This window comes from Perissodus microlepis, chromosome 13 (genome assembly GCF_051167445.1).
Source record: "Perissodus microlepis isolate ML-2025 ecotype Zambia chromosome 13, ASM5116744v1, whole genome shotgun sequence".
NCBI classification, from domain to species: Eukaryota; Metazoa; Chordata; class Actinopteri; order Cichliformes; family Cichlidae; genus Perissodus; species Perissodus microlepis.
In genome coordinates, this window is record NC_140473.1 from 8,366,783 (window position 1) to 8,394,162 (window position 27,380).

Sequence of the window (27,380 nt, forward strand, 5' to 3'; positions counted from 1 at the left end):
TCAGCTTCTGTTGGATGTATCTGTGATAAGTTAGTATACAAACACAGTCTCTCTCTCTCTCTCACACACACACACAAACACACACATAGATGTTTAGCTGGAAGATTACTTTCAAACTTGCAACTCAAATTCCAGAAAAGCTGGAGCTTTGTATAAAATTAATTAGAAAAATGTAATAACTTACAGATTATTTAAACCCTGTCTTACATTAAAGGATCCAAGGACACATATCGAATGTTGAAACAGACGTTTTTGTTATTTTTTATCCGATGCCAGCAATCTTTGACAACCAAGGAGACCAAACGCTGTAGTTGAGAAAATGTTTCTTTTCATGAGCTCTAGATTGCAGTCAGACCTGTTGAGTAAGACTTTGCTTTCATAATTCTTAAGCACAGACTTTCAGATACTATTTATCTGCTGGAGATTATGTGTTTTAGGCCTGCCACGTCTTCTTTTGTCTTTCACTCGTGCAGTTTCCTCAAATTTTTCAAGGAGACACTGCACACCATGCAGAGATATGCCAAAGTTTCCACTCATAGCTCTTTGGGAATTAACTTGGTGCAAAAATGCAATGTTATACCTGTCAGAATGGGTTGTCTTTGGCATTTTTCATACATTCAACTAAGTTAAAAGTTAAAAATTTCAAAATTTGTTTTGCTGTCTTTATATTATTCTCAATTAAATGTTGGGTTAAATTCATTTGCAAATCACTATGATTTTATTTACATTTCACACTGTGTCTCAATTCTTTTAGAAATGACAATGGAAACTTGCCTGAAGTTTATCCAAGTAAGCCATTTGGCTCTTCTGTGTGCCTTATTGCTTCACTGCATAACTAATTAAGGAACAATTCCATTTCTTTTTTTTTCTCTAAATCACTTTCTGTCACAGTGGCGCAGCAGAAGAATGTATTCCCGAGGCCACGATTCTGCCCACAGTGCATTGTAAATCAAGCGCTTTCGAATAAGAAGCTCATATTGTTCTTTCTGCTGTTGTATGCTAAATCTCCCAATTGTTTCAGCAGGATAGAGGAAGAGCAGATGTTGGGAAATAATTTTGCTTCATTTCTTTAGCTGTGGCTGCGCTCATCAGATTTGGGATATGCATCAAGGAGAGATGGATAGGAGCCGGTGGTGATAAATTGGCCCAAATGCCGAGCTTTAACGATGAAGAATGGGGACGAGGCAAATTTCATCGCAAATGGGCAGTTGTGCTGTCCTCTATAAAAAGAAAAAATAATGTAGACATTAGTAGCATACCTTGTCTCCACTCAGCCTAAATGGCCCTATACAATTGCACAATTTGCAGAAAAATCAGACTAACCGCCTCCATTAAATCTTTCTTAAAGGTTCTTTGCCAACAATAGTTACCTTTACAAATTCACCTTGAGGTCTGTTGTTGGCTTAATCTATTATGCTTTGGCCCCTGTAGAGACGTTTATCACTTTGCTCAATACTGCTCCTACAGAGGGTAAACAGAAGCTGATAAAACAAAATGAAGTACTCCCCAGGCAGCCAGCAGGCGGTGCTGAGTTCAGGGCATTTGCTGTGCCTCCTCTTTATGGGCACTTAGCTGTCTATTCTTGCCAGAGATTGTGTCGGTGGGCTCAGCGGAGCCTTGATGAGTCTGCTTTTATAGAAAACTTTTTGTGGTGCATTTCCTGATGTGGTGGCCTTTTTTGTCACTGCTCCTCTGCTGCTTTCTTCTCTGTGTCTCCTCCTATAGCTTCAGGCCCTGTGGTCATTTGCAGTGCCTGTTTGATCTTCTTGCAGTGAGCAGAATAAAGATGAGCATTTAACAGGAAATAAATAAATAAAAAGGCCATAATTCAGACCTTTCAGACATTTTGACCATCTCAATGTGCCAATTCTACCTTTGACGCAGCCCACCCCTCTCCACAGTTCTTTCACAACTTTATGAATGAGTTTGCCTGCAAATATTTTCCTGGAGGACATACTGAGGACTTTTTTTTCTCCGCATTGTCTCTTGATGCGATCAGCATGGCCCTTCCTTCATCAAACACAGAAAAGATCTTCCATCACCACCTTGTAAATGTGTTCGCTGCAGTCTGTAAATTACAATAAAGGTGAAATTAATTTCCAGGTACTTCTATCCTCAGAAACAAGAATGAATTCTGTGTTTGACTTTTGGAGCCTAGAGCCTTAAAGTGCACATAAACTACATTGTAATTTCACATTTTAATAAATTTTATCACTTGGGAAAAAAAAGAAAAAGATGAGGCAAAAAATTCAATCTGAATTTCAAGCCAAAGGAAATCCCGTGTGGGCAGCATTGATTTGCTAGAAGAGATTTGATACAAATTCTCCAAAAGAAAGAGGAATATTACATGTCCAAAAGGCATTTGATTTCGAGCTTATGAAAGCAATCATTTCCACTGAAGAGAGAGAAAAAAAATGCAATGAAAATACAATGCCATAATAAAACTGAGTCGTCCATTGTCCGATTTTTCAGAATACGGCTGCAACTCAGTCAAGTTATTACTGGGGACCGAGTGGCAAAACTTCACAAGCATCCATATTGTTTTTATTCACCATCGCCTTCTTCTATTCTTCATCATCTGTCTTCTTCTGTCTATGATAGTCCTAAAGCATATGGTTAAAAGTTCTGCAATTTGGCACACTGATTAGTGATAGTGGAAAACATAAAAATGGAAATCAGACCAAGTTTCATGTCTGAGCACTCTAGCACCATCAACAGGTTCAATATTGAGATTCCTTTAGGCCTCAGTCCTCGCCCACCTCTGGTTGCAAGGAACACATTTTTTTTCCCCAGCTGGTTGGCGAGTGGTATGGAACCAAAATCACCAGGTGAAGTTGGTTGCAAAGTGGGTGGAGCACCAAAAAGCTTCTTGTCATTGATTTGGTCACTAGCAGAGTGCTGGAGTGACGTGTAGTTTGCATGGAAGACAACAGCTTCTCTGCAAAGTGTATCATAAACTGGAACTGGAGATTGCTCACCTACAAAGTAAAATATGTGTCTTAGTGTTGCAACCAACATGTTTCAAAAGGTTTTACTTTGAAGGTAAACAATTTTTGTTTCCAGTTTGCATTTTATGTGTTCATGGGTTAGCACAGTAAGCAGTTAGCCAGTGTTTGCAGACAGAGTGTACACCAATGTCTGTTACCTGTTACAGCAAACCAAAGCAGCTAAACAGAAAGCAAGTATTCTGGGCCTCTTCCTGAGATCTTCCCCAAAAAGTGTGTCATGTGACTAGCAGGGTTGTAGCAATAATAACAAAAACTAACTGAAACAAAAGAAGATTTTTTATGAGCCTTAATGCATTAATCGTTTTTTGTCCTGGTTTAAAATGCCCTGTTCCTCTTTGCATTAACTAAAAACAATCTTTAGTTTTGTTTTTTTTTTGCCCATCCAAGACAGGTAGTATTAAGCAGTCCAGCTAAAAGTTGATGCCTACGTTTTTCTTAAGTTCTATCTGCCTGTCTGTGACTAATTCAAAGAAGGAGACTCGCACACATTTATGTGCAAGAGTAATTGGACTGGCTAACAAAACACTGGAAAGACAAGCTTGCACTATCTCACACAGAGGAAATGTGACTTCCTTCTCTGCTAAGAACACCATTACTCCAGTACATTACGTCATATAACAAATTATTACTTGCTGGTATAATAATGCTTAAAATCTCATTATGGGATCTTTGAAGTTACACAATGAAAGTGAGAGTTACAAAACCTGCAGGTAGAGATGCAACTACAGTACTGAGCTTGTTCCAGTAAAAACATACATACATATGCGTCTGCTTTCTTTAAATTCATAACACATATGTAATTTAAAATCATAAAATAAAACATGACTCTAAATTGTTCGTATTAAGATATGTTACAAATCTCAAACCACTCTTAGCCTTCACATCCATACAAACCTAATGTGTGCATTTGGCAGGAGCATGCAAAGTTAGTATAAGGTTAATATTATTATTATTATATGTGGAACAGCAAACTTTAATGGACCCAAATAAAGAAGTGATTACACACCAGAGCAAATCTGTGCATGCTGTGCATTCTAACATGACCCATGAAAGAAAATATGTGTCGCTATCTTCAGGGAGCGTGTGCCTAAAACTCATTAACAATGTAATGACTGGATGCAAGATAAGCCTTACAGAGCGACAGGTAGATCATTGCAGTATTTAATGATCCAAGAGCGCCGCGTGCGCTCCTAATGGAGGTTCAGTTCGTCCATTTGTGTCTGTATCTAAGGTGAGTTGGGGGGGGGTTTCTTCACTTGACTGTGTGTCTGTACTGCTATGTTTTTAATCCCCGGGGAGTAAAATTATATTTCCAGTCACTGATACCTGAACAACAGAGTTAAAGAGAATACAAGCTGGGAAAATTGAGTAATTTATGAAGCATATTGCGTGTCATTAGCACAGCATAATATATTGTGAACCACATACCGTGAATGTAATGCCGCTGAAGTGAATCATGCGCACGGGCCCAGCAAGGTGTAAAACGAGCAAGTACTGATTAGGCTGCTCCTTTGCAAAAACATCAGGAGACATTATTATGAGCCGACCAGCAAATAGACTTGGCCCAGTGTGTAACGTGCTGCATGTGTCCTTGAGAGATTAAAATTCTGTAATTGTTTTCCCTGTGAAAATAAGAAAATTTGTTGTTTATCCTTCTTATGTAGCCAATGTTTACAGAAGACACATGAGCCCAATGGCCTTTTTAACTTTCTACAGTTAAATTCACGCCGGAGAGCTGAACGAGATCCACAATATTCTCCAATTTCTGCCGCTGGACAATGAGCATGTCTATTGGAGTAGATAAATGCTTTGCTGAAGGGCCCACATTGTGGAGGAGAACATTATTCACTTGGTATTTCATTCTATGCTGCATCAGTTCATCTGGAGGTTGACCTGTTAAATCCAAGAACTGCTACAAGTTTAATCATATTAAACTTTTTGTTGAGGGGGTGGAGGGTTAAAATCTATTCAGCTTAATTAAAACATCTGCTGCTTTTGCCGATTTAAAGTCATTAATTGAATGAATGGATTTATTGAAGTCCTTGTTTAAAAAACACTTTTAATTGAGGTCTCTTGGAGCTCAATTGCAGAACCGAGGAGCTTGAAGCGTGTTACAGTGCATTGACAAAAAGACCTTGTTGAAATGACAGAGAACAAGGTCGCGCCTGACAGATCACTGGGTGGCCCAAGAAGACTGGAGGAAGTAGGGCATGCTAATTTGCTCCCACTCAACAAGTGTGTGTTGGAGAGGCAAAGCATGAAATGGACACGGTGGACCAGTGTGCCTGTTACACGCTTTGCCGTGAGACCACAAAGTAGTTGATCTTGGGTAAAGACGTCCTGTTCACATGGACTCAGTTGTGGTTACTTTTGCAGAAGAACGACAGGGTCTTCTTTTTCTGGAAGTACTTTGCACATATTAAAAAGTTATGCAATCTCTCAAATTGTACTTTTTTATTACTTGTGCATAAAGTGTTAGTTACTGATCAATGTGCATTTATTCTCTGCCACAGATTTACAGAGTTTCTGGAGCCCTTTGAGAGAGTGATTCAACCAGAGGAGCTTTGGCTCTACAAGAATCCTCTAGTTGAGTCAGACCACATTCCCAAGAGGGTCATGTTCGTAAGTACTGCCTGTTTAACTATGCATTCCTCTTATGTCAGACTTGGCACTAAGCACTTGGTAATTTTTGCGTTGTTTCCATGTTTAACCATTTCTGCATCATTTCTGCACATGGTTGCATTTCTTCTGACGAGCTGAGGCCTGAATCCTGGTAACAAATACGAAAACAGCTTTAAAGAATTGTGGTGCTTAGCGCAGCAATGTAAATATCTGTTTTGGACAGCCGTAGGTGGTCCTCCGTTAAGATGAATTTCTAGCCGATGCAGCGTGGATGGAAAGTAATTTTTCTCTGCCTCTTGCTGGAAGCACTGAACAGATAACCTGACGTTTTTATCCAGCATCGATTGGAGGGTCTGCCAATTTTGACCTCAGTTAACAGCAACAATCACTGGCTTCAGTACACTTAACCAACAATGCTCAAATCCCTGAGTAAGTCATTGTTTTCTACCTCTAATGATACCACTTGAAAGAGTGATTGTAGTAAAATAGGACAACACAAAAACAGCTTTAAGCCCTTTATATAAAATAAATAAATGCATAAATTTATGTATGAGTGTATAAATGTGAATTATGTGTCCCTCAAGGTGTTTGAAGTTGCAGTGAAATGAAATATAAAACAAGATCTGTTGAACCTTAAAACCTGAACAATCTGCACTCTCAGGAAATGAGATGTCAAGCAGACCTGCTTTTTAAAGGTGGTATTTCATTTAAAGGTGATATTTCATGACTCAGTCCTCAAAACTGAGTTTTAACAGTGATTGCATTCTACCATGCAACATCATACAGTAAATGGTTTCCAAAGATTGATCAAACTATCTTTTAGAGCTTTAACAGTCAGATATCTCGTGGCAAGAGAGCAGGGCCACTACTATTTTATAACAGGCTTTGCATGCTGTTACACTGTCCTGTGGCAGAAATGGTATTTAAGCTACAGATATTTACAATTATCTCTTTGATATTTCTTAATATTGCAATCAAGAAATTATTTATTTTAGCATAGCATTCTCAGATCGGTTACATGTGTATGTAATCGTTCACAGCAGGACAAGCTTATCTACATTATTCCTTGTTAGAAGACCTTCTAGAAGGTTCTGACTGTTTAATCAAACCATCTCAGCAGGCAAACCTTTGGATGCCTATTGCTCATGTAGCGTACCTGTTGAAATGTCAGCGTTTGAGTGACTGGTGCTCCACTCCATCCTGTGCTGCTTGACACACATCAGTCAACAATCAAATTATTATGTGCAGAAACAGCTGCGTAGTAGGTGGTAAGTTCTAACTGTCTGTCAATTCGAGACAACTGTCAGCTTACGCAATGCAAAACCCAACACCTTTACCCCAAGTGCCTGAATACAGCCCATTAAACATCAACAACTGATCCACTTGAGCTTATCTTGGCAGCTCTTCATGATGTTTAGAAGCTTTTGCGACAGAAAAGTTAGTGCTTAACATAAACTGGCTAAAGCAGAAGCAGATTTTCTCAAATGGAAAATAAATAAAAGCCGAGCTTTAAATTGCTCATCAGTGAAACATTTGATGGGTAATTTGTGATAAGCACTTGAAAATGCATTAGTCATAGAACGCGCCAGTCGAGCAGAAAAAACACTCACATTCACATAAGCAAGCGCTTACAGTTCAACAGCTGAGCTGAATGTCCAGCCAAACACCATTCACGAACAAGATTATTTAAAGCTCATCATCACTCTTTTGGTTTGTGTTTAATTTATAGATTATCACAACTTCAGTGTGCAAAGATCTTCACTCATGACATGACTGTAAATTACCCCACACTCCCATCACCCTACAGTCGTCTAGGAAACTATGCACAACTCAAGTTATTCAGTGTCACTGTTCTAACAACAGCTCTGAAGGTGTGGAGAATTTATCTAATAATTAAAAGCTGCCCATGAAGTGGAAAAAAAGCTTTACAAATCAGTAAAATACAAAAATTGCAGCTGTTCCCATTTTTGCACTGTTTATGCAAATACCGGTAGTTGATTATGCATGATTTCCAGATGAAGCCTTGAAGAAGTTAATATGGGTATAAAGTATTCTAAAACATTATCTACAGTAATAATCTCTCTATGAAATGAAATGAAATTTGCTCCAAATACCAGGCAGTAATATTAATTGTTTTATGAATTAGTTGCTATCCTGCATAAGCCCTAAGGAGATGGGCAAATCTCAAAAGTACATGTAAATGTAAAGAAATATAAACATTGCAGTTTACAAATTTATTACAAATATGATAAAATGCTGTTATATAAGGAGTTAAAGAACAAGATATGTGTCTGTTAAGTATTAAATAGGCTTACTGTTAATTTATTAAAAGGGTTGCTTAGTAAATGTAAAAGAAACAGTTAACAAAATCTTTATATTCTAAAATGACGTATGGAAAAGCCTCCAGCTGAGCACTTTGGACATTACAGTCTTGATCTTTTTTAATGTCATGCGTGAGAGGTGGATCTGGCTGGGAACCCAAAAACATTGCATGCCCATGATGTACTATACTGCCAAAATCATTTGCTTGTTTGCCTTGAGTGACATCCAATTCTTAATCCATAGGGTTTAATACAGGTTTTAGAGATCACCCTGGGTCAACACACCTGAATCAAATCATTAGTTCATTACCAGGCATCTGGAAAACTTCAAGACATGTTGAGGAGGTAATTTAGCCATATAGATCTGCTGTGTTGGATTAAGGATGCATCTAAAACCTGCAGAACACCTGACTTTGGGGCCTGGAGTTCCCCCACCACTGGTTTAACACGATGTTAGCCCATCCTTTGCAGCTATAAGAGCTTAAGCTCTTCTGGGTAGGCTTTCAACGAGGTTTAGGAGTGTGTTTATGGGAACTTCCAGAAGCCCATGTTGGACAACAAGGCCTGGCTCGCAGGCACCTCAGAAGTATTCTGAGGTCTGGACTGTGTGCAGGCCAGTCAAGTTCTTCCACACCAGCTCAGCCATGTCTTTTTAGACTTTGTCTTTATGTCTTTTCAGGCTATGTCTTTATGGGCTTTGTGTATGTAGGAACAGGAAGGGGCCATGAATGCTTTTGGCACTATAGTGTAGCAACTTTTCAATCACAAGGTTTCCGCGCTTTGCCTGATTTATTGTGTGTTTAACTCTAAATATGCCAAAATGTACAAAATAAAGATGCTGTAAGAAAATTTTATATGTCTCCATTTGCATTTGCAACGATAATATATTCCATGTATGTTAAAGTTATAAGTTACATTGTCCAGAGTACACTTTGTCTTTTATTGTACATTACATTTGCATAATGTTGTTCAGCTTTAGTAGGACGTGTGCACTTTGCACCAAACCGACTGCCGTGTTATAAGGTTAAAAAAAACACAGTGACTTGTTTAAATTGAAATTCAGAGAGCAACTCTCGCTTCACTTATGAGTGTGAATGAAAGTGTGATTACAAGTTTGAGCTATTTCGAGGGGATAGTGAGGTGCAAAATGAGATCATAATTGGCGGCGATACACAGACATACTCAGGATGTACACAGCTGAACTAATGAACAGGACTCACAGGGAAAGGAATATATGTGCGTTATAATAATGGGACTAAAACACTACCTTTGTTTTTTGCTACCTCTGTTGCTTAAGGAAAAGAAAATATGCAGAATTTGTCCAGAGAGTAATTAATAGATTCTCGGGCATGAATAATTACCTAGGTGCTGAGAGGGCCCCAATCTCATATCAAACTAAGGGCATAATTCTCTCAGCTCAGGCACGAAGAACCACTGAACAATAAAGAAGCTTGTTTTGCCCCTCAGTTTGCCTTGTTAAAATTAACTCTGAATAATAGATGGGCTCGAGTCATTCCCAGAGGCACAAATCATTTCACAATTAACCTGCAAAAAAAAAAAAAAAAGACCTAATAGAGTGCTGTAGTACATCTCTAATGTCACAGTAATAACCATATATTTGTCACTGTCTTTATTTCCTTACAGGCAATTTCATTCCTTACTCCACTGGCAGTGATATTTGTGGTGAAGATAATTCAGAGGACGGACAAGACAGAGATAAAAGAGGCTTGTTTAGGTTCGTGGAGTTATTTGTTTGAAATGTCACAAATTTGTTGCTGATTATTGTCAGTGCAATCTAGCCCATTAGAAGTCTTCAACTGACATTTATATTGCATGTAGTGTAATACTGTGTGGTTTGGATTTCTTGTAAAATAACTATTAAAAAATGTCTGTTTCTTTAATCTGTTTGATCTTTCCACAGTTCGACCTGGTTTTACTTAATGGTGCAGATCTTTGTGTTTGCCTGGTACTGCACAAATTGATCTTAATCACAGCAACCACGAGTATTTACCAATTGAAATTTTATGCTGTGTGTTCTATCAGACAACATCTGAGCGTTTCCTCCGCACTGATATGCCATTTTCCACTGGGTCCAGAGGCCTGCAGAGGCTTTGGCACATCAGACAGCATTAAGAAAGTTTAACACAAATCCAATTAAAGATTCTCCCAAAGATGAATGGGGGGGAGCGAGCGTAGCTCAGTGCATCGGTCCCGAGATTACAGTGTTGTGTAGAACTAAACAGGCCCATTACTGCCTGTAGAGAGGCACTCCTAAAAGCTGAACGAGAAAGCAGCATCACGCCGAAGAACAAAGACTAAAAGGAAGCCCATTATTTTGACAAGTTTCTACATGATCACATATCTGAAAGTAGCTTTGAACCAATTCTTCAGCAAAACTTAATGAGAAAGAAAAGGAAAGCAGCTGTTCAACTGGGTCTGTGGTTAAAAAGTAGCTTTACCTACAGACCAATTTATTTTTCATGCCAAACTAAAATCACAGAAAAGTAGCTGTCCTCATATTCTTGCTAATTTATGGGGTTTCAAGCAGTCCCCGAGGGTCCTCTAACTCTGAATCTATAAATCAAATTTTCAGACAGATTTAATTGAACTTTCATAATTTGTGGGTTTCGAGTTAGATTTCCCGAGTACCAATGGGAATTAGTTTTTCTAATGTACTGGGTTTTAATGTTTGATACAGTGCAATCTACTAACACACTGCCTCTTTGCCTCATTTTCTTTGGAGTGAAAAGGATTGTTTTTCTTTTTAGAGTTGTCTAATAATCCTTTATCATTCCCAAAGTCATGCCGCTTAATTACGTGATTATCTCAGTGAGGATACAACGATGCCATCTTGGAAGTTTGATTATATTATATACGACTCTCGGAGAACGGCAGATGATCCTGTAATGATTTTTTATGTGTGTTTTTGGTGACAAAGAATGAATAATATTGCTCAGCATCTGAATGTGAGATCCCATACCACACATATAGTGACGTTCTTATTTACTTATGTTTTTTTACTGTGTGTATGGGGATCAATCTTCCAGCAAAGTACAAGAATGCATTTGTGTTTACGCTCATGTGTCAAAGCATCAGCATCTAGTTATAGAAGTACTATATAAAAAACGAGGCTCTATGTCTGAACACCTGTGCTGTTAAAAAGAGAGAAGATTTAGAGGGTAGCAATATATAAAGGATATGACAATCGATTTAAACAATCGGTGATTTCGTCAAATCCCACAAATCACCTTGTTTTTCTGTAAGAGCTGAAAGAGAGGGTCTTTGCTAATGTAATGGCCGTAGTCCTATCTTTATTCATGAGGCTACTAATTTCCTGAAACTGTGCCCTAGAGTAATCATTGGGGCAAACTCTAGGGTATATGCATATGAATGCGACCAGATTTGGTTTGCAGAGGCATAGCCCCAATCCAAATGTAAGTAGACCTATTTGGCATAGGGACTGGTGCCGGATGAATACTATATTAGGGGGATGAATATGTTAGGATCCCTCATGGTGGGCTAAAAAATGGCTAATCATGCAAGCTCCTCTCGGACCCTTCAGGATTAATTAGTGGATGTGAGGTGAATTTTGGCCGAACTGGAAGCACAGAGTTGCAGGGTGGGAATATACATGCGTGCCATATGGCAGTCCACCGCACTAGATGCACATTATATTTATAGCAACCACTTTCATCAGCAGAAATCTGCTTATTGTGTGGCAGGAGTTAAACGGGCATTAAGCGCAAAACACAAACTGTCAAACTGTGTCAGCGTTACGTTTGGCTTTAGGTCAGCAAAAAAATCATTAGTGCATTAATGACCATAAGCAAGCACCACAAAGGATTTGCTAACATGTTAGGGAGTTGGAGTGGAGCAATAGTTTCATCCTGACAGAGATCTGACAAAGGATGAGGGAAACACGCTGCAATTTAACGTCCCTGCCGAGACGGTATGTGCCTCATTCTGGGATTTCATTTGATCTGCACTGGTTTGCCCAAATTATCCAGCTGTTAAATAATACTGAATCTGTGCTCCTGTCAGCCACTCGGGAAGATAATTCATGTGTGTTTTGGTGCTAGGGTGAGTAGATTCATTTCCACTGCGGACTACTGGGATGAACCTATGAGGTCAGGGTACTAATGATGAGTCCCGGTGGTTTTCTTTACAGCTAATTAAATGAACATACATTTTAACACCTACCTGTCAACCTATTGTAGTTTTCCTGTCCCCCATCACGGATGTTGAATAAAGCAGGAATTGCTTCACAGTCAGACTAGGCTCGAAAAGGATGCGCTTATGTCAGTTTTTCTGTGAGGATTCTTTCTTCACTTTTATCACATTTTCAAATCTAACAAGTAACACATCAATCTCACCCTTTGTATTTAGTACTAATACTGTTACTAAGCTTAGACATTATATTCAAATGATCCATCTATTTTTTACTGCTTACCTACATTTTGTTGGTGTGCAGTAGGGCTTACCCCTGCCCATCTTTTCCAGCTCTTCTAAGTCTTTTTCAAAGCTTTTCTCAGCCAACTTCTCACCTGCTAGATGTCCATCTATAGAATAGACATGCTCAAAAGCAAGGCACGTGTCTCATTGTATTGGTGGAAGAGCAGTGGCTCTATTTGAAGCTCCTTACCCCATCTCGCAAACTCATTGCCGACCCAGTTGATAGCCACGGCTTCAGTTTGAGGTCCTCATTCTTATTCTAACACCCGGCTGCATAAATCTGAATGTTGCTGCTTCATGAAGCTGTCATGACCACTTCATCTGCAAAAGAGACAAAGATGTAATCCTGAGATGATCGAATAAGACACCCTATGCCCCGAGCCTTGACTGAACCTAAAATTTTATCACTACTGTGAGATGAGAAAGCTTATTGCTGGATTTGATCTGACAGACATCTGTTATATTTGGTCCATGGCAATTCACCCACACTCCTAAAACAAAAGCTAGATGGGGCATTTATAGTAGCTCAAAGCACCACAAGTCTCATAGGGTAGCTAAGCATACAATTGTCAGTCCTACTCGCTACTGTTGCTGCTCACACATGACCCTAACAACCATGTGTCCACCTGCAAGGGAAATTCCCATCGATGTTTTATTGCTATATTATATCAGAAGAGAAGTAAACCTGCCCGAATCTTTGTCACACTGACAGCATGAATGATTTACTGCAGCGTGATGGTTTCAATTAGTCCTACAGATGCTGAAAAATGTCAGTCTTTGTACCCCAACACTGTAAAATGTTCATGTCTATGTGTCTCTCTTCCTCCAGCTGTATCCCTGGCTCTTGCTCTAAACGGAGTCTTCACAAATACTATCAAGTTGATTGTTGGCAGGTACGTTAAACAAGCCCATGTTTTTTTAAAGGCAGTGTCAGTAATGCTAAATGTTAGGCTCTTGGCCCTTGCCACATGAGATCCCTTTTTCACTCTTGACAAGTAAAATGAAATTCTTCCCGTCGATGGTATTGTTTGATTTTCAGACCGAGGCCAGACTACTTACAGCGTTGTTTCCCAGATGGGCAAATGAATGCAAAGATGCTTTGCACTGGGGAGCCGGCGGTAGTCTCCGAGGGGCGCAAGAGCTTCCCTAGCAGCCATTCCTCCTGTGAGTATCACAAGGCGATTGACATAAATCACCACCAGAAGTTGCAACACAATGCCAGAAGATATCAGACACTCATTAAAACGGCATGGTGCTCTGAGCAACATTTCACCAAGTAGAAACAAAATCTATGACTGACTGGCTGCTGTATGTATGAGGTATGAGGTCTCTCTCTTTCATGGTAATTACAACATGTAGCAATCAGTTTCATTCAATTTGCGCACCCTAAGTAAGAGTTGAATGCACACCCACCGTTTGATCTGATATCCTGCTGTGCTCAGCTGTGCATTCCGGCTTAGGACACACAAAATCTTATCCTCCAAGCTGTTTTCACTTCAGCAGTATGTTAAATAATTCAAATGTTTTCCTGTTGTCCAGCAGACGAATGTTAAGCGGTATCCATGGAACATTTGCTGGAGGCCACACAGATGCTGAATAAACTCTTGGCATAGCGTGGTGCATCTGGGATGTAAAGGCTTTAATCAAGAAGATACATCTTTGCAAAGATCTATTAATGGTCTTGCCAGCACTGAACAAAAATGTGACGGCATGGCTTTGGTGTTTTGGGTTTTTATTTTTTTACGGTGTTTTGTTCTGGTGTTTCTCCTCTACTTGTCCAATTTGCTCATATAAAAGTGCCTAAAGATGGAATTTAAAACAGGTTCTTTGCTATGTTGTCTGTTATGTGACAGCACTGGTTCCTCCCTTGAGTTAGGTGCCTTTTTCATGTTTGAATAAGTCATACGTCAGTGTTAAGTGGCAGGAGCCTGGAGAACTATTACTCAAGATATGAAAAATTGCAAGAAAGTCTGGCTGCTTGGAAGAAACAAGGGGTGGCTCAAGACTTTTGCACACCACAGTATCTGTTTTGCGAAATTAAAGAAAGCATCTTTGCGTGCTTTGCTACTGCTGTGACATGCATGAAATGTATTTTGTTTTGCTTGCTTCTGCATTTTCATTACATTTCTACTCTACATCCTCCTTCAGAGTTGACAAGGTAATTACGCAGTAATCATTTGTACTGCAGGAATGTGCAAATAAGCAAATTGTTGCATCCTACCGAAACAGTTATTTGTCACAGTAGAGAAAAGAGCTGAAAATGCACGATGAATCTTAAACACCTCTTCTTCTTTTTTTTAAAGATTCTAATGAAACCAAATGAGAATTATTCGAATTATTATTGAGGGATATTGGGCATATGTACAAGAAACGCTCTGCTTCTGAAATGGTTGGGAAATTTGTTTAATTGTCATCCTGAATGTTTACAGCAGGCTTCTAATCAAACATGAGATCACTGGGCTTTTGTGTGTTACATGCCAAGACCATGTGAATTCAATGATGTAATTTCACAGCCCAGATTTATTTGAAATACATATTTATAGTAATCATGCTAAAGTCTAATGCTTACAACCTCTCAAACACCTGCTTTAAAGAAAGGCTTTGAAGTGTTGGCTTTGTCCCATTGGACATGGCAAAGAGGGACGATGCTCTGTAATTCACCGCAGCACTGAGCATGGATTACATTCATCTATGCGACAGCTCTAATAGCCTTATGTTGTTGCACAGTGAGTAAGAAAGTGATTGAGAGAACAGTGCGACTGGGGACATAGGGAGCGCCCATACACTAGCACATCTAGAGAGCAGAAAAAATCCAATTTCCCGTCTCTGTCCCTTTTCACCAGAAATTGCTTGTTGGACCACGAATAAGTTACAGAGCTTTTACTCAGACAAATGTGGCGTGGGACAGAAGAATAGGGCCAAAGAGAAGACGAGAGTGAATGGAGCCTTGTTTAAAATGGCATCTGGATGTTTCACAAAATCCGTTCTGGCTTGTGTGAAGACATACACTCAGACTATAGGGGAAAAATAAACAGTTTTGCACTCACAGACTCAGAAATGAGGTCACAGATATGCAGTTTGTGTCATTAAAGGACGCACGGTAAAATGCAAACGAAATCCATCAAGAATAGCCAGAACAAAGATATACATATATATCAGATTCCACTGTTTGTCGACAGCTATTTTTTAAACACTCAGACTATTATTATTGCATTTGAAAGTTGTTAAAGCTGCTCACGTTGCCCCTGATTAGATTTCTTTTTCTTTGCCTCATAGCAAAGTAAAAGAATAACATAAATTGGAGGAGACAGGTTCCAGAAAAAAGAAAAACAAACAGATAAATAGCAACTCCCCTGAATTCGCTGCACCAATATCCACAGCGATAAAGCAACCGGGCCCTAAAGCATTAGCTCTAATTGTCTACTTCATATTCATATTCATATCACCACTCTCCCCTTGTGAATATTAAGCCATTAGATATGATCAATTAATAAACACTTTTGAAACCCATCTGCCATCTTACCATCTACAGTCTCTCCGATTCCTAAATGAATCCTGAGAGATGGAGCTAATCACATCTCCAGCTCCTGCTTCTTTCACTTATGCACAACTATCTATATTAAATTAGCCTTAGCTTGCCATGTCCATCATATTAGTTGAATGTCTAGGGAGAATTAGGCTGCAGCAGCAGCGTGTCCTCTTATTTCTGCTATAACACAGTCAGACACGGTTCAGTGCAGAGTGAAGGAGCAATTATACAGCGCTAATAAGGAGGTTCTGTTGAGCTTTTGTATGTTAATGGATGAAACAGTCTCCATGCTCAAGTGGTTAATTAATATGCATTACTTCTGTGAGAGTCAGGGTTGTGTCCCACTTGTTCCTGCTGGGGTCAAAAGTCAAAACAGCAAGGAGAGTGTGAGGAAGGCTGGGAGATTGGAAGCATAATAATATGAGTTTGGAGTGTGGTGTTGATGGAAATTCATATTATAAAGTAACACATAAATAAGTAATGAGTTAAGTGTTTAAAGCTAGAATGTAGATAAGTTTGGTGTAATGGCTCAGCCACAGCCACTGAGATCTTTGAGACTGAACTTCAGCATTGCTCTGAGCTAATACTAATATTAGCACATTTGCTGTGTTAATTCTAACAAAGATAAAAATCTTTGTGAAAGTTAGACTTGCAGATTGGCAGTGATCTTGGTTACATCCCAGGGCAGTTACTTTTACCTAATAATAATCAACAGGGAGAATGCCATACGTTCAGTGTCAGGAGTCACAGGGATGTAAAAATTGACATAAATCTGTTAAAAAAAGCAACTGCCAGAAAATAAGGTTTAAAATGATCTCCTCCCTCAGGTTATTACATATAAATACATGTGGAAAGTCAAGATAATATTAAGTCTTACTCCCAAGTGCAGACATACTGTAATCAATGTCTCTGGCTCATCCTACCAAATACATTGAAGAAATGGCAAGCTAATAGATACAGAGAGCCAAGAAGCCGAGATTGCTGGCTGAGCTTGACTCCGTGTCCTGCCAGAACTACAACTGAGTTTAATGTCAGCTTTTTTATACAGACCAAAGTCCTGAACATTTTAACTTAATAGATAGATAGACTTGAATAAAAACGTAAAGTAATTACCTGAGGGAAAAATGTCTATCAAATCACATGGCAACCTGTCCCGCTGTTGAAATGCTCCAGTCAAAATCCAAAGTAGGTACAGGAGTGTTTCTTGTATAAGAAATAATTGTGCAAATCTTTTGAGGGCCTAAAGAAAAACTCCTAGTTAGCAAATTCTATCTCATTATTTCAATTTATCATGCAGCTCTGCTATTGCCTTTTCTGCTGCACCACATCTCTAAAAAGATGCAGCTACAATTAAAAATCAAAAAGCAAATTTAAAAAAAAAATGCCTGTAGGCTCAAACCTATAGGTAGTTGCTGGGGCGACGGAGGGGCTGAACAGCAGGCAGCGATGCAGAGCAGCACATGTTAGTGAAAGAAATGGGAAATGTTGGTGTCTAAACAAATTTGGGGTCTTAGTTTGGTGTATGAGGCGAGGAGAGTAAGGCATGTAAGTGTGTATGACGCAGTCCAGCTTGAGCAGTCTGCCTGAACTAGCTTGCAGACTGTGCTCCATTTATGTGGCGGAGCGTTTCCTTTGGATGCACCAGTGGATGCAGTTTCTAACACGTTTACCAAAAAGAAAAACCTTCTTGCATCATTTCCATCTTTAAAAAGAGTGCAAAGTTGGTCCTTCTTCACTTGAAACTTCTGCACAAACCTTGTGTTTGTTTGAAGATGAAAAAAGGCAATCACACTGTACTCATTACTCTCATTAGGCATCTCTGTTTAGTCTCAGGGGAATAACTTTTTCAAAGCTTTTGAAATGAATGAGACAGATTCATAAACATGATGTTTCCCCCCCATCCTTGGCCTCTTCCCTCTTCCCTCTGTCCTCTTAGGAACTCCTGCCACTTCTGAACAAGACAATAACATCCCAGTGGTTATTAAATCAGTGTATAGAGCACATACTTATTGTATTATTCATGCTGAAAAAGCATTTCTATTAGAGCAATCCTCAAGATGTTGACTCACTGTTTCTACAAACATAAACTTTGTGTGTACTATGGCAATAAAAAAGACGATTTTGGCTCAGCTTTGCAGCAGGTTAGATTTAATTTATTATTTGTTTCTGTCAATAAATTCTAAAAATAAAGGTTAGACAATATTGTTTCTATCTACAGTTCCCCTATTTTCTGTCTGGAGTATTTCAACATTGTCTTCAGTTGCTCAGATTTATAGACTGCACGTCAGTTAAAATGGGCCATTTGCAGAGTTTTATGTATGAAATCCACATATTACGAAAAAGCTCTGGTATTTAACTATAGCAGCAAATTGCTACAAATCAGGGAGAGAGTTGTTCTGTGAGTTTGGTGACCTGTGCAGCCTCCTTCTCATAAATGGATATGTGCCTGTCACTCTGAATGAATGATTAAAGCGGGAAAGAGCAGTTTACTAGATGGCTGCTCCAGCTGGGTCATGATTTTAGAAGAGAAGAATCAAAGCATGTACAACGCACAGAGTAATGTATACGTTTATCATGTTCAAACAGTGAAGATGACTTTGTGCAATATGATACCCTTTTTGAAGTGTTACATTACTGCTGTTACTAATACAAAAATGATGTGTGATCTGCTCTCCAGAAATTGAAAAGATAATATTGAAAGTCTTGTTGAACTAATATGAGTTAGACCATGCTGACTGAACATTTCAATGTCCGACTCTATGGTTTATTGATAATTTGGTCCTGTCTTTCACAGTGAGTAATGTAATTGTCTTAGCTATAGTAAGAGCTATTAAAATAAATGGTGTGAGCTGTGATGGGAAATGTGGTGAGGTTGCCCAGAAGTGAGATTGATGGGCAGTGAGGAACGCTTAGGCTGGGGATGGCTTGTTCATAACCTCTGAGCAGAGGAACTCAAGTGAGCTAGAAAGCTCAAAAGTAATGCATTTTTGGTAATGCTGACAATGTCCAGTGTGTTATTGCATACAGGACAAGGTATAGCAAATACTGGCGCAATTTAAAGCTTGGGGTCCACTAAGCCTCTCTGTGCAATGCATTGTTAATATTGGGCAGGTGTGAATTTCCTCTGGGAGCCTCTTAAATCTGCTGTATATCACCCAAAGCTTCATTATCTTTGTAGTGTTTGCATCTTTCCTCGCATTAATTGGGCTCCCAGTTTACCCCAGTCTACTTTTCAAGCAGGATCCAACTTTTGCTTACATCTGATGGGTAAATTGGCTGGCTAGCAAGAAGAAGATATATTGTGAGCAATCCAGCAAAAACAAAAAGAGCAAAAAAACAAACAAAAAAACGCAGAAAAATGTAATACTGGAAAGTATTCTGAATAAGGATGCAATGAAGGAAACTACAATATCTCCATAACTTCCCATGCAAGTAACACTGAATAACATAGCACACTTTAAATAAATCTTATATTAGCCTAAACCAACTGTCCACTATGCTGGTTTAAATTGTCCAGTGTAAAATTCAGAATTGTTAATGGATCCAAGTCATCACCTGAAAGCAAGACAGGCAGCTGTTGGGACGGCTGAACTTTCTGCCTCTTCCTTCTACCCCCATTGGATTTCCTCACTTTCTCTCTCTCCTGGCTGCACATGTGTCCTGCTGGTCTTAGTATTCTGGGCCAGATTGTGGGGTAAGTGACAATTGGGCATCTGATGGGTGAGGCTGGGTGCTGTTTGGCCTGCTGTAGCAGTTAACTAATGACCCTGTGCCAGGGCAAAGATTAATGGCTCCATCACAAAACCTTTAATTCTGATAATTAGACTGCTGCTTTTTCTACAACATCAGTTAAAACAAGGGGTGGTCTCTTCAGCATTGCATGGCGAGTAGCTCAGTCACGATTGTTTTCTTACTCGGGGCTTTATTTTTCACTGTAACGTATGTTTCTGTGTGTATGTGTGTAATTTATAAACTCTAACCCACTCTCGAGTGGTATGATTTGGGACATGTGTATTCTCTTCTTTTTGTGAGTGAGTGCTACCATAGGATCACTAATCCGATGATTTTCTTATGTACGGCAAATTTAGACCATTACCAGTGCATGTGTTTGGACTGTGGGAGGAAAACCGTGCACCCAGAGAGAACTCCCACAGAACTCAAACATAGTCCTCATATAGAAAAGCCCCAGCTGACTCATGGATTCAAACCCAGGACTTTCTTGTTTTGAGGTGAGAGCTGTTCAGTGTTCAGTCATTAGGAAGCTAATTATTTCATGTGGGATGCACACACTGATGCTGCAAACAGACCTCATTTTGCAAGAGTATGCAAATTGCTAAATGAGTCTCCTTGAGAGTGTGGGCTCTGCTTAGCTCTGTAAGTGTAGTTTTCTGCTTGCTCCCATCTGCTCCTAGGTACCTGCAGAGTGTTTCAGCACAGCGTTTAGAGACTGCAGTCTCAGTGAAATTACCTGTGAGTGGGTGGCTGTGGGAAGAGGTCAAAAACTCCAACAACATCTCATCATAACGACCTCATTGTGATGATCCCTTGAAGGCCACAAGCCAAAACACCTTGGTCAATTAAAAAATGTTTATCTGTACATTGCAAGTTTTGCTGGAGGTTTGACCTCTTTCCATTTTCTTTATCATTCAATTCATGCACATTGAAAGCAGGTAAAAGTGCAGTGGAAACACATACTCAACTTCTGAAAAACTGCTGCAAAACTCCTATCAGTTTCCATTACATTTTTCCAAAATGCTCAACAGTTACACAGATGGATCAGCTGGTCAGTGAATCGATCCCTAACTCCTCCACAGGTTGAAGTATCCTTGGGCAAGGTACTGAAGTCCAAGCTCAACCTGATGCTTAAGCATGTGTGTGTTTGTGTGTGTGAATGTTAGTGTTGTGTGTCATAGGGTGAAAATGAGACTTATAGTAATAAGTTGCTTTGACTGCTCAGCTGAATAGAAAGGTGACTTATAAGTACAATTTCATTTACCTTTTAAACTACATAAATATATTAGTAGTATGATTTTATATAGACAGGTTACTTTTGGGGCTTCTTCACTCACCTCTTTTCCCTCTCTGTGTTTGTACACCACTCCACATTTAATCAGGAGTTATTAATCTCTCGCTCTTTTCCACAGCTTGTGTTTTGTCCTTTCTCCCTCACCTCAACCTCAACCCATCACGGCAGATGGCTGCCCCTGCCCGAGCCTGGTTCTGTTGGAGGTTCCTTCCTGTTAAAAGGGAGTTTTTCCTTCCCACTCTTACCAAGTGCTCATACAATAGGGCAGGGGTATTTAACTAAAATTTAAAGAGGTCCACTTCATCCAGCAAAGGTCTGGATGATCATAATGTTTAATTATATACATATATGTATGATTTTTCAAAATTCTCGCCATTAAAAGTTTAAGTGTTTAACTTCAGAAAAATCTAATAAAGGGCGGAAAATCTCGAATTCCCTCTTTTCTGTTTCCTATCCGGACTGAAAAGTCTCAACCATTATAAATCTCAACACAGCTGAACAGTTGTGAGCAGTTTTAGAGGCTCCCTTTATTCCCCTCTTTTAATTATGGAGAGAAAATTGCCACAAAAAGGGTTGCAAATGTGTACAATATGTTCCACAAGTGTAAATTTAGACTTACAAATATGTACGCCGATTTTGTGTGTAACTTTCTAGGACTCTCAAGCGCGTGCTTCAATCCACACACAAGTAAGAAGCAATCTGACCACACGTAAAACTATTTTACAAACGTGTGCGTCAAAACCTGAATAAATACTGATCATTTACACACAAATTTATTGTGAGTGAATTTATATAGGCCATTTATAACTGTGGAGAAAACTGCCTCGGTTAAGTGCGTAGACCCAAACATGGTCAAGATGCACAGGGCTACTTTCCTCATACCTGAGAAACCTAACTCAGTTGAAAAGTGCAAGGATCAGCACATACAAGCTGCTCTTTCAGGTCCTCATCATCTTAGAGATCAACAAATTGCATCTGGAGAAGCCCAGCATTCACCCATTGCTCTATGTTCACTGTCCACTTTTCATTTTTGCACTGCACCGTTCGTTCCTATTTTTTTCCTTCCTTCCTCCTTGTCAATTTTTTAAGCTTTTCACACAATCGTCTGTATTTCTCCCTTTCTTTCTACCATCTTTTCATGTGTAACTTACTCTCAGCTATTGACACTGTAGAGTCAGTGTTTACCACCTGGAATGCACAGAGCTGATTGGCTGAGTGGTATCACATCACTCTATTATTTATATTTTAGGGTCTTTACATTATAATATAAAACCCCTTGAGGCAACTGTTGTGATTTGTGTGTGATTTGGTGCTATGTAAAAAAAAAACTGAATTAAAAGTAACTGAACTAGCCTTGTGTGACTGGCTCACTGACTGTATTTATATCAAGAGCCTAGATCAAGACAAAAACTGATAATCTGAATGTTGTACATAACATTCAATATTGATTTGTCTCTCTTTCTTTCTCTTTGTCTTCCCTCTAGTTGCATTCTCAGGTCTTGGTTTCACCTCCTTCTATCTGGCGGGAAAGTTGCAGTGTTTTACGGATCAGGGTCGCGGGCGTAGCTGGCGTCTCTGTGCTATGGTGCTGCCTCTTTACAGCGCCATGATGATTGCACTGTCCCGGACCTGTGACTACAAACACCACTGGCAAGGTCTGCCTGACAGCTTAGACACGAGATTTTCCTCCATTTATTAGAATTATTGCCACAAAAAGTCTTGTGCCCGTGTCAGCCAGAAATTATTGATGTTCAGTCCAACCTTGCTCAAGGCACTTTTGTAATTGTAGATGCAGATGAGTAATGAGGCCTATGCTTGTAACAGCTGTATTCCTATAATCACAACAAGCTTTAACTTCATCATCACACCTGACAAATTGAGAGGAAGCTAAAAAGTGCAGCCGGTACGATAAGTCCAACTAAGAAGTTCACTTGTTTTATCCAACAGGCGTAAAATTGTGTCTTAAAGAGCTGTCTTTAAGATATTGCATAATGATTAATTCCTGAAAACTGCATCAGATGCATCATATCATTCACCAGCTTTGGGAGGAGATTATGATTATAAGGTTAAGGTTTCATGTTTCTCTACATCATTATTCTTTCTCTGGTTTAACTTCATATATTTACTAAAAGACTTAGAAAAACCTGGGATGGAGGGGTGAGGCGAGAGGAAGCGAATGAATATGTGGGTGAGGTGTGTAAAAGCGTATGTGCAAATATGATGACAGCTCTGTCATGGGGTGTTAATTAGTTTTAGAGAGCTATATGTTCCACTTTTTTTAGGAGCTAAAATATATTTACAATGAAAGCAAAGCACCTACAGCAGTTCAAGACAAGCCAATCATTGCATGGGTCCTCATTGTGTTTCTTAGCTCAACTTTTTCTCGTGAATCTCCTCAGCAAACTGTAAGTACGCAGAGGGCTATTAAACTTGAGAGGGCTCAATCTGCTCCCACTGTAAACACAAGCTGGGAGCTGCCATTAGCCAGGCTGCAGCACCATTCTCGATAGATACTAATTTTCCTCACCATTCCTTTTCACTTTGGATGTGCCCTCTGTTCTCTGAGGGGAAAAGGCTGGCCTTCCACACGCCGTCTCAACGAGGCCGCCCAGCAAATATATCGCATCAAGTCACAGTCTATTAAATTCGGTTGACAGCAGTCGATGAAACATTCAGTGAGCAAACTTGTGCACTGTACAGCTGTTGAATGGCGGGAATCGATGTTGCAATATTTTTTTCATTTCACCCAGAAGGACGAAATAAAGGGAGACCTGTGGAAAAAACATCATTTTGATATGGCAGAAGCCTCTACTTGAGCTGTTTCAGCCACCAGCTGGCTGTGTCATTTTGATCTATATGGAGCGATATAGACTTAATACTCACCATGGCAGTGTGATATTATATGATATATTATAGCTTAAAGGTGGCTAGGTATAATACAAGCCTGTTCAGCATATGACAAAGTGACACAGACAGCCTCCTGTCCTGAGGCAAGTGAAGCCACCGCTCAGCAGAGCAGATTCATTACTCTCCCTTTCAAGTTTCTTTCATCGAACTCCAAACTACAATATAAGCACTGCAACACATACATCAATGGCTTATTAATTGTGATAATTCTAATTTGCAGGTGTTATTTTACTTCCTTCACGCAGGCTAAACTTAGCTATCCATGCATTCCTTTAAATATATCTGTTTTTGTGCCTCGCAGACGCTTTTGTTGGAGGAGTGATCGGGTTGCTGTTTGCATACATTTGCTACCGCCAGCACTACCCCCCCTTCCTGCACATGGACTGCCACCTGCCTTATGCCAGCCTGGCTGTTGCCACGCACACGCCCATGCATCCTCAGGACGACCCGCAGCCCACTGACAACGCCACCACCCTTCCCCTGGAAGGCTTGACTGAAGGGCCAGTATGACTAGTGGCCACCACTGAGACTACCCCCAACGCCCTCACCAAGCCGCCAAGCCCACCCCCCATTCCCAGTGACTGACTGACTCTTGTATACATTCCAGTGGACAGTGAAACGCCTCATGCATTTCTATTCTCTTAAACCCCACACTGCGGGTGGCACCTACATTATTCCTGTTTTGTTTTTTTTTCTCTTTGATTTTGCTCAGCAGCCATTAAAGTCTATATTTAGATGTGTTGTATGCGAGGAACCTACGAATATGGGACATTGCCACAGAGAGGGACGAGAAAAAAAAAAGTTGAAAACCTGAGGAGATGTCTTACTAATGGCTGTGAAAGAAGATGAAAATATTGCCAGCTTTCGCTGGAATCTTTCTGCGTAATGAGAGACACGGTTGGCAGGTTGCTATATGCTAGAGTATATTTATTGTTTGGTTGTAAAGGAATGGGACAGATGGTTGAGGAGATCCCATGAAATGTCACAGCAATCAAACCATGAAATTAAACTAGTGTTATTGTATATGTCACACTTTAAAACAAAATGTGGAATCTGATAGCACCTCATGCCAGAAATGAAACAACATCCTGTGTTTCATTTAAATCTACAGATGTCTTCTGCATTTTGTAAGGCACCAGGCCTAAAACTTTAAGGCATGCAGGAGCAGTCTATATTCATACCTCTACTATTTCCAGCAGTTTTATTTTATTGTCTGGCAGCATAACGATAAATAAAGAACCAATACTCACTTAGGGAAGCACAGCTCCATGTCAAAAGCAATGTTTTTTTTTTCATTATTCAAATTCTCACCATTCTCTTGGGCTGTAAACCCTGCATATTACCACTTCCTCATTTCTCTTCCTCCTCCTCTCCTTGTCACCATCAAACTCTATTTTTCACTTGCTTTGCATTTAACACTTGTTCCCCGAGGTTGCACAGGAACACGGACCCTCAGTGGGGGCAATCAATAACAGCCAAGCGGGAATGCTGTGGCAGAAGTGTGTCTGGGAAGGCGCAAACTCCAATCTGCTTCTGCATTAATCCTCATTAAGCACGGTCAGCCACTGCTCCTTATGAGGGCATTAGAACTATATGAGGTGCCCCGTGAACTGCCCATGCATCGCAAATGGCTTTCAGTCTAATGTAGCCCCACAAATAGACAATCTAGTATTCAGCAGACTAGAGATCTGAACCCAGGGCTGTGATTATGGTGTATTTATCATCCATTAAAGTTCTTTTTTTTCTTAATATAGGGACAGCATGTTGAAACAAGCAAACACCAAAGATCTGTAGTTTTTTTTTATGCCTAGGTAGTATGCACCAAGTTTTTCATTATGAACAGAAATCCCAGATAGCTAGATGACTGGTTTCCTATCATCAACAAAGCAATTTGTAGCCTTTTGCAGTTAGAAATTATGTTTTTTTTTTCGTTGCCTTAGTTACTATGCGCTTTTTTGCCATTGCTGTGACATTAATGGGAAAATTAGATATTAGGACAGCTCTAACCCAAACGAGCACTAAAAAGCAATGTGTTGGGCGATGCAGGAGAACTGCACAGCATAACAGAATGAATGAGCAGCAAGCCAAATGTAGAAAGCTTTTTTTTTTTTTAATCCTGTCAAGAAGCTCGTGAGCAGTGTTTTTACATTCTCTACAGTCTGTCGCCACATATGTTTTAGTGGAAAACATCAGCTGTACCTTCAGCTGTTGTTTCACTTTATCCTGGGCACAGTTTGGCTCGTGGCACAAAGGTAGACAAGGAACGATCTCTCTGATCAAAATGACTTTATACATGATTTATTTAAACGTGTCACAATTAAGCCTGAATCACAAATGCAACCCATTGGCAGCTGTTGAAAAGCACTTGTGTGTGTGCGCGCGCGAGCGTGTGAATGTTTTTGTGTGCAGCGTTTGACAAGGCCGATCTCACAATGATGCAATACAACGTGAAACTTTACAAAGAACGAACGTTTCACCAGAGGGAAAAAGGTGCTCGACGCTGCGCATCAGACTCTGTGATGGGACTTGAGACTCTGAGAGCTGACTGTAAGAAAGGAGAGTGACTCCATAGAGTCTTTCAGCACATGACTGCAAATGTGTCACTGTGAGATACTGGCTTTGTGAGGCAGATTTTTAGAGATAAAAAGGATTGTGACACAAATACACAATGTTCTATACCTGCATTTGCCTGACTGATGGCGGTCTGATGCTTGTACTCTGTCATTTAGTTTTCTCCTATTATGTGGTACTGTATATTGCAGGAAAAGCATTGTTCAGAAGTCTGTATTTTCACCTTTGTTCAACAGGGGATTTGAGTTCCCCGCTCTCTTAGAAATAATCTAAGATCACGGCTTGTTTTCATTTGGTGCTATAGATGCTGTTGTAGCAGTTGGTGTCCTGTTATTTCAAATGGTTGATGTGTCACTAAGAAACGAAATTCAATCTTTTTTTTAGAGAGAGAGAAAGAAAAGTTATTAAAATAAATATTTAATTATTTTAAATTAGATAAGCAGCCAGTGTGTACTCCTCAGATATTTTTTCCAGATGTTTCACCTTCACGAGGACTGAAGGCATAAATAAACTTAAGAAAATAAAAATACTGAAGAATATTGAGATGATTGTCAGCTATCATGAATAGATGTCTGAAGAAAAAAAAAGAATCTTTGTTCATGGCATGCCAGTTCCATTTGTGAGAAGATTGTTTTCTATCAATAAGCATGTCAGGCCTTGAGAAGTCTTTGAGCTGTGTTTTGCTATTTGTATACTTTATGTACAATAAAGGACTGCAGCTGTGTGAACCTTGTCCATGAAGAATCAAAGGATCCTTAGGTATCTTGTGCGATCGTGGGGGTCTATACTAATTCTGATGAAAGAAACTGAAACTCACAAATCAAGGTTTGGGGTATTAGAATAAAAAAAAAAACTGTATTTAGCAGCTACTACACTGTTCCTTATATTATGCAAATGAACAATCTTAGATTGTGCAGTAGCAAACATCTGAATGAGCTCAGTTA

The 27,380-nt window shown here is 39.6% G+C and overlaps 1 protein-coding gene across 1 annotated transcript in view; it reads left to right on the plus strand.

Moving 5' to 3' along the window:
* plpp4 (phospholipid phosphatase 4) overlaps positions 1-27,164 on the plus strand; it is a 49,871-nt gene extending 22,707 nt beyond the window's left edge. Inside the window, exons 2-7 of the mRNA XM_084948685.1 lie at positions 5,522-5,630; positions 9,596-9,686; positions 13,233-13,296; positions 13,443-13,567; positions 22,443-22,613; positions 24,167-27,164. Coding sequence (XP_084804811.1) covers positions 5,522-5,630; positions 9,596-9,686; positions 13,233-13,296; positions 13,443-13,567; positions 22,443-22,613; positions 24,167-24,375 — 769 coding nt within the window. The 3' untranslated portion in view covers positions 24,376-27,164. The remainder of the gene's footprint in view (positions 1-5,521; positions 5,631-9,595; positions 9,687-13,232; positions 13,297-13,442; positions 13,568-22,442; positions 22,614-24,166) is intronic.
* Positions 27,165-27,380: the final 216 nt, after the last annotated feature.